This window comes from Trachurus trachurus (assembly GCF_905171665.1).
Source record: "Trachurus trachurus genome assembly, chromosome: 13".
Taxonomy (NCBI): Eukaryota; Metazoa; Chordata; class Actinopteri; order Carangiformes; family Carangidae; genus Trachurus; species Trachurus trachurus.
In genome coordinates this window covers 11,144,757-11,153,436 of record NC_139892.1, presented here as the reverse complement: position 1 = coordinate 11,153,436, position 8,680 = coordinate 11,144,757, and the positions used below count along the sequence as shown (strand labels likewise).

The 8,680-nt window shown below is 42.4% G+C and overlaps 1 protein-coding gene across 1 annotated transcript; it reads right to left on the bottom strand.

The window, feature by feature from the left end:
- Positions 1-507: 507 nt before the first annotated feature.
- LOC310996218 (lysophosphatidic acid receptor 4-like) lies at positions 508-1,386 on the bottom strand (the record flags this gene model as incomplete). The annotated part of the gene is made up of 1 exon (XM_083985601.1): positions 508-1,386. The coding sequence occupies one exon, from the start codon at positions 1,384-1,386 to the stop codon at positions 508-510; it is 879 nt and encodes a 292-aa protein (XP_083841727.1).
- Between the last annotated feature and the right edge of the window lie 7,294 nt (positions 1,387-8,680).

Below are 8,680 nucleotides of genomic sequence, written 5' to 3'. Positions count from 1 at the left end.
CGCCTGGGAGAATGGGGAAGAGCTAAGTTCCCTCTGTTGAACGGTAAAAAAAAAGAAGAAAAGTCCACCAACATAAATGTATGAAACCCAAATGTAAAAAACAAAACCCACAATTTTGAGGTTATGTTTTTCCGGTCTTGGCACAAAATAAGCTTACCTCTTCCTGGTTTTTGAGCTAATGTCAAACATCACATCTGATAACATTTTCCCAATGACATACATATTTTGGAGTGGTATTCATATTAAATATTTTAGGCAAATAAAATCATTAATGCTAATGTGTATTATTGCATTTTGGTTTTATTCAAGCTAGTAGCATATATTTACTGCAGATACGAGTGGCACAGCTGAGCATAAATTGTCTATTTATTAAAACCTGATCATTTCTCCTTAAACCTCCTCAGTTCTTGTTGACTAACATTAACAAGCATTTACTCTGTCTCTTTTACTAAGTTTCACAGACAATCTGGTGCCATATCTCATGAAAATATGAAAACTGTGTGTTGTCTATCGTTCTCCTGGACGATCCAAGTCATGATTTTTCTTCCAGAAGGAGTCCAAAGAAAAGTAATACAAAAGTGGATCCAGGCAGCAGTTCAAAGTTGCAAGACATCTTAAAGGTGTGATCAAAGCTTTGCATTTTAGAATCAGAGCGATCGTCACAGGTAAGAAACATACGATGAACACGACCAAGTTCATGACAAAAATCAGCATGACGTTCACCTTGTTGTTGACTCTTGCAGATTCATTCAGGTGTCTGCGTAGAGTCCAAGACACCAGAGCAGTGCACACGATGTTGACGGCCAGCATGATGAACATGAACCCGGCCAGAAAGACAGCAATTGCAGGTATCCGAGAGTAACCTAAGTCAACAAGCTCAAAACAGACCGGTTCCTGGACCTTTAAAAATGTTAAAAGGTTCAAAGTCTCTGGGATGCTCACCACAACCACAAACAACCAAGTGAACATAACAGCTTTCCAGGCGTTGGACAAGGTCCGTAGGTGCCGTGACCTCAGAGGATAAACCACAGCCAGCAGCCGGTCCATGCTGATGAAGGTGATGAAGAAGATGCTGCAGCGGATGTTGTTGCAAAAGAGTATTGTGATCATGCTGCATGCCATACTTCCCAGTGGCCAGGTGCCCGTGGCGTAAAAGTAGACCCTCGTGGGCAGGGAGATGGCGAGCAGCAGGTCTGCGAGTGCCAGGTTGGCCATGAAGACGGCACTGGGGCTATTGAGGCTGTGGCGGCGGAGCAGGATCCACAGTGACACGGCGTTAAGAGGCAGACCCACGGTCAGGATGCCGCCGAAGAGCACAGCGTAAACAGGCTCTGGCTCTGGCTCACTTTCAGTGATGTTCATGTTCATGCTCATGTTCATGCTCATGTTCAAGTCTGTCCGCAATCAGCAATCAGCAATGTTTCTGTGTGCTGCTTTAAAAACCCTGCTGTCAACACTAAACATTTGTTCCTCTTTCTCGTCTTTATCAGTGTGATGTGTCACATGTTTAAAATGAAGGTGCAGCTTGATAAAAAAAATGTAACAGGAAACTTTGCACTCAGCTCAAGACAGGAAATGTGGTTAGTGTGATGACCACTTCACTCTTTACCTTGCACGGGACATTATGTATTAGGCCTAATTCAGATGTCGAAATGATCAGTAAAATATTGGGTTTCTGGTAATTAACTTATTTGTTTTTTTATGAATTTATTTTTGTTAAGTGATTATAGGCTGCTAAAACCACATGGAAAATTTTCAGTAGGGTGTTATGGTTGGGGTTAAGGGGTTAAAGCAACATTGCAGAGTTTATCGGCCTTAAAATAATGTTTCCAGGCTCATTGTAATGGTAGAAAAATGGTTAATGGGATGAATGGTGCTGCCGCTGCAGCCTGAGCCGGGTCGCGTCGCATCGGCTGAAACTGCATCTAACTTCCCCGTGCGGGTATAGGAACACCGCGCCTCCCCTCTCTGCGTAGAGCCGTGGAGTGCGACCTGCTTTACGGCATATGTCACACGCTCACCTTTTTCTTTTTTTTTCTTCTTCTTTTTTTTTTTCCCTGACTGTAGCCTAGAGTGAGCCGGCCATATACGTATGTGTATGGTGCATGGCTGCATTATAGATCCATGCTATGGAGCCGTCGACAAACTACTCGCGTAGTGACCCCAAATATTCAGTGGACACTCCGCAATGTTGCTTTAACCCTAACACCCTAAAAACGCACTCTGTAGGCCGCTAGTGTATACTTCAACATATTTGCTCAATACAAGTTAAAGCAGAAGTAAGCGATCCGGTCGTTTTGGCTAATGCTGCGTTCCAGGCAGGCTTTTGAAACCGTAAATTACAGCTTCAAGTCACAACTTACGATTTTGTAGCGTTCCAGGCAACCCACTCGTGTTTTTCCGACCTGTTTTACCTGTGAAAGTGCACTATAACGGCCACTCGTAACTTCCGACCCGTGAACTCGCACCAGATCGAACTGGTATGACTTCACAGGTCGGAAAAACACGAGTTACGGGCTGCCTTGAACGCACCATAACAGTCCTTGTCCCTACGTCACCACATTCACGCGCATCCCTTGGCTGCACACACAGCCCTGCATGCCGTTCTCTCTCCTCATTGGATAAAAACTGTAGGATACGAGAAAAGTTTTCTCCTCGGCTCAGAGCAAAGCAGAGTGACTGACAGACCCGTGTTTCGGTCCAAACACTCTATGTAAGTGATTGCTGTCAGAAGATATAACTATTTAAGACTTATATTAACACAAATATATCGCTTACTTCTGCTTTAATAGTGATTGGCTACATTTCCTTAAAGCGGAAGTAAGCGATCCGGTCGTTTTGGCTAATGCTGCGTTCCAGGCAGGCTTTTGAAACCGTAAATTACAGCTTCAAGTCACGACTTACGACTTTGTAGCGTTCCAGGCAACCCACTCGTGTTTTTCCGACCTGTTTTACCGGTGAAAGTCACTATAACGGCCACTCGTAACTTCCGACCGGTGAACTCGTACCAGATCGAACTGGTACCACTTCACGGTCGGAAAAATACGAGTTTCCTTGAACGCACCATAACAGTCCTCGTCGCTACGTCACCACCAAGGGGGCAGTTGTCGGTCTGAGGAACCCACTCTCTCCTCATTGGATAAAACTTGTAGGATACGAGAAAAGTTTTCTCCTCGGCTCAGAGAAGAGCAGAGTGACTGACAGACCCGTGTTTCAGTCCAAACACTCTATGTAAGTGATTGCTGTCGGAAGATATAACTATTTAAGACTTATAGTAACACAAAAATATTGCTTACTTCTGCTTTAAAGGGACAACGAGGAGTTTCTATTTGGTTATAAAAAAGTCTCACGTTAATGTGGATGAATCTACGTTACCCACTTGTTAATGGGCCCATTTCGATAAATAGCCTATATCGTTTTGTCTCTATCGTTATTTTGTTATTATTAGTGGTGGCGGAGATGCTGGTCGAGCCGACCAGCGTCTCTGTACTTTCGGTTTCGTGGCGCCGTTTATGGTCGGAACTACGACAGTATGTGATCGTCTTCGAACCTCTGACTTTAATTCTTGATGAATGAAAACATGAGTCCGTCTTGCGCCGGTCAAAGAATTTCACGGTGCGCGCGGAGACTCATAAATGTAGTGTGAAAACGCTTCGCTTTTCCAAAACTCCTCGTTGTCCCTTTAACAGCTAAATGCATTGAAAGGGATAGTTCTATATTTTGGCAAATTTGCCTACTGCCATGATCCTTATAGTCATAGGAGTAAGTTCATACCTTTAATTATCTGTGCATGTTGTTTTTTTTGTTTTGTTTTTTTGCGTTACAGAAGATAATTTTATTTTTAAATTAACACAGATATGCAGAATCAGAAGCAGTGTTTCTGGCCTATTTACAAATTAAATCAATTACTGGTGTAACCCTGTTAAAAATCCTTACTCACAAAATAAATAATAGGTATAATTCATGGGTTAAAAAGGTTCATATTGGGTTGAAACTGTTATTAAAATGTAATACAAATGTAAAAGGAATATTTCATAAAGGTTAAAATAGTTTGGTAAAAGAGTAAGGTGTAATAAATAAGGAAGGGGTGATTGAGAAGAAGTGTGATCCTAGGTCATTTACTGGTTGTGATTGACAGGTGTAGACCGGAAGTGAGCAAGTGCGAGAGTGTGTGTTTCTGGAAAAAACTTGACAGAGAAAAAAAGGGGGACAACGACGAAAAAAGGCACAACGGAGACGCATGGCTGCGAGAGTGAAATTCTACAGAGATAGTTAAAGCAGAAGTGAGTGATATATTTGTGTTAATATAAGTCTTAAATAGTTATATCTTCTGACAGCAATCACTTACATAGAGTGTTTGGACTGAAACACGGGTCTCTCAGTCCCTCTGCTCTGCTCTGAGCCGAAGAGAAAACATTTATCGTATCCTACAGTTTTTATCCAATGAGGAGAGAGAACGGCATGCAGGGCTGTGTGTGCAGCCAAGGAACGCCGTGAATGTGGTGACCATAGACTGTAAAAAGAATGGACGTAGCGTCCGTGACGTCACCCATTGGTTTGGGGGAGTCTGTTTTGTGCCGCTACTACGGGGGTTTGAGCCGCGCCATGTTGGATTCTACATGCCATATTTGGAGCGGTGCGGCCGTTGGCCGGCCGAGAGCCCGCCCACTGGCCTCGTAGCAGCGGTCGCCGGACCTGTCACTCAACGGTTCTGCGCCCTAATTGGCCAGAACTTTAAACCTAATAATAGTAAAACAGTAGAGTTTAAAAAAAATTCACCCCCCTCAGAGTGTGTGCGGGGGTAGAAACTATCGGTTGAGACCAAAAAAATGAAATGTACCAGGCTGTAAATATGTTTTTTTAAGCTGTAAAATCGGCTATTTTAACATGGGGCTCAATTGGAGTTGCTCCCTTCTGGAGCCAGCCCCCAGCGACAGCCGAGGGGATTGCAGCTTTTTGAACGCGGAAGTGAGCTTCACTCCTCAGACCGACAACTGCCCCCTTGGTGGTGACGTAGCGACGAGGACTGTTATGGTGCGTTCAAGGAAACTCGTATTTTTCCGACCGTGAAGTGGTACCAGTTCGATCTGGTACGAGTTCACCGGTCGGAAGTTACGAGTGGCCGTTATAGTGACTTTCACAGGTAAAACAGGTCGGAAAAACACGAGTGGGTTGCCTGAAACGCTACAAAGTCGTAAGTTGTGACTTGAAGCTGTAATTTACGATTTCAAAAGCCTGCCTGGAACGCAGCATTAGCGAAAATGACCGGATCACTCACTTCTGCTTTAAGTGTGTAGTTTTCCGTGTCTAGAGACTGTCTGCTCGACAGTCAGAACCCAGACATTGGAGTAACTGTTTATAGTGTTCAGCTCGAGAAGTTTCAGCTCGTCATAGCTACAACTTTTTCATCAAAAGGATACATTTTTCAAAAATAATACATCCACGGGGCCTTTAGAGGGGTAGCCTACAGAATGAAAGTATTGCTTTTCCATACAAATTTTTTTAGTCTGAATTATTATTTTTAATTTTTTTGACGGGCTCGACAACTGACTTTCTGTCAACGTTCTGTTTACATTCGTACCTGCCCGTAGCCGACACGTGGCTCGTTCTCCGCTGTTTTCCTGCTTCCTCCCCGGAGGCTCTGAGCGCATGTTTGGTTTTCAGCAGCGATGTGGAAGGCAGAGAGCCTCCACTCTCCCTGTAACAAGCTACATGTCATTTATTATGCTGTTAATGACAGTAAAAATGAAACATAAGGTAAATATCCTGCTTAGTTCTCCTCCTCTGCTGTCCTCTGATCAGAGCGGAGTCCCTAGCAACGGCCCGTTTTCCCTAGCAACGGTCTGGTAATCGACTGCTGGAATTCTTTTTCTGTTGTTGTTCTTGTAATTCTACATAGTCAACCTTTAAACTTGTAGCTATCACCTTTAGTGTGTAGTTTTCCGTGTCTAGAGACTGTCTGCTCGACAGTCAGAACCCAGACATTGGAGTACTGTTTGGTGTTCAGCTCGAGAAGTTTCAGCTCGAAGCTACTGAGCTAACTGTGTTGTTAGCATTCGCTATCAAAGCGAACGGACCATGGATGTATTATATTAACATACATGGATGTATTATATTAAGGAACGGACCGTGAGGAGCTAAACCAGCTTCTGACATCGGCTGTGCCTGTGCCTTGTGGTCTCACCGCGGGAGCATGAGGATTCGGCTCGGCCGCTGCCAGTGTGTGTGACTCGTCATCGCCGGTGGACATCGTCCCCATCGCTTGTCTCCAGTCGACCCGCCTTGTCGCCTGCCGGACTCGGGCCGGGCAAACAGCTGTTCTCTGGATCGGAGGTAAGACTTTTCCTTAACTGTTCCTGGATCATTGGAAATAAAGGTGGATTTCCTCGCACTCAAAAGTCACCATATCAGGCCTGCAACGGGGTTATTTTCATTTTGCCCGGCTGTGTGTCCCGGCCCAAGCCTCCATGGGGCCCTAAGCAAAATCTTTATTTTGGTGCCCTCTATTACTGCCAATGATACTATTTCACTTTTCTAATCTGTCATTATGAATCATCATATCCTGGCAGATTTTACCCATCTATGGTTTTTATTCTGAAATGGCACCAAATTCAGCTGAAAGTGCAGCCTGCAGTTGATTTACATTTAGTATTTACTATAAATTGATATAGTACTGGGATACTGAATGTCACCTAAAGGTCGGCTAAAAGTTACAAAATAAACCAAAAGACAATGCATTTACTGTAAACACATCATCTGCTCTTTAAATTTGGTTTTTTTTTCAACAGCAAAGTGCAACAACAATTTTAAATGTAACAACAGTTTCTCCAAGGGTCGACAGAAGTTACGCACTACAATTTAAAAAAATTACTTGCCCTTTGGGGGCCCCAAGCAGGTGCTTAGTTCGCTTATGCCTTGGGCCAGCTCTGTGTGTATGTGTGTGTGTGAGTGTGGGCCCACTGAGTCCTGTTTGAGTTTATTACTGAAAGTAACCATTTGAGTAACTTGAAGGTATTTTTGCAACTTAAAGGGGTATTCCTAAAACTTTAAGAGTAGTTTATTGAAACTTAAAGGAGTATTCTATATATTTTTGGGAAACTTAAAAGTGTTCTATTCAACTGAAAAGGTACTCTCTGGTAGTTTGGTTAATTTTATAACTGACAGTGAATCAGATTCTTTCATGGTTTATTTGAAACATAAATTTCAGTAAAAGTGTATTGCTGTTTGTTTGAATACATTTTAAGTAAGTCATTGATTTGTTTATTTATCTAAAAAAGAGTCTTGTGCTATTTCTTTTCCAGAGTTAAAAGTTTAATTCATATAGGTGTATCAGTGAGTGTGCTTTTAAAACGAAATCCAAATTACCTTTAAAAAATAGTTGTAAATCAGGGTTAAAATTAGAACAGATGAACCCAGAAGCCTGCCCTTAGTAAAAGGTCTATTGAGGGGAGTGCTACATTGGCAAATTTACCCTCGCACATAAAACAGAACTAGATAATAACTTAATGTCAGCCATTACAAAAAGAGGCACAACTTCGAGTATTTATATGATTTTGTTACTTGCCTCACCTAATCCATTTATATCCACTCAACAGGCGTGGGAGAAGGATCTTAATGTGTCACTGACTCCAGAACAGTGGAATGCTATGGAAGAAGGGTATTGTGTCATCCAGGTGTGTTCGGTACAGGATCATACAATTTAGGATACTATACTATCTCGTATATCTCGTATATCCAAAATAAATAAAGATCTGTCAGATCAATGCTGGCATAACTGTGGGGGGCATGGATCATTAGTACATCTTTTATGGGACTGCCCGGCAGTCAAAACATTCTGGCTTGGCATAACAATGGTGCTAACAGATATGTTTAAGGTTCATGTACCTGTCTGTCCCATCACATGCCTTCTTGGACAATCACTGGAACATGTCAAATCAAGCTCTACACTTGTGAATTTAGGCTTTCTCTCTGCAAAGTGAATTATCCTTATGAATTGGAAGCAACACAAACCCTCATGTTTGCATTATCGGAATGGATTAGAGACTATCTGGACCTGCTAAGCATGGAACGCGCCTCCAACTTGCTCTTTGACTATGACACGAACACTCAAGGACACTGGGACATTGCACGGATATTCATGGAAAAAGAGCAGCACTACTCCAATATGCTTTTGTAAAGTTGTCTATATTGTCCTGCAACCTATGTTTTTCTTTTGTTATTAATATTAAGTCAAACGCTACAATGTAATACATCAGCGTGTGAGTGTTGTGGTGTCTGGGTGTGTGTATGCATGTGTGCCTCTGGGTGTGCTGTGAAGTGTGTGTGTGTGTGTGTGTGTGCATTGGTGAGAGGTATGGTTGGATATGTACATTGCAGTGCCATGCAGCAGACTTGTCATTCCTTTTGCCTTGTTTTATTATGATGTTGAAAATTAATAAAAAAAATATATTAAACTTTTTTTTTTTACACAGATACTTACACATACGTACTTATACCCACACACAAATATATTCCAAATAATAATAATAGTAGCCTACTATAAAGAAAAAACAACCAAAACAAAACAAAAAGAACAAAACAAAATGGCGGCGAAGAATATCACTACATTTAAATTTTTTTAAGACGTTAGTTTAGGCGGCAGCTCTTTGTTGTTCAGGCGGCCGCCTTAACAGGAAAGCTG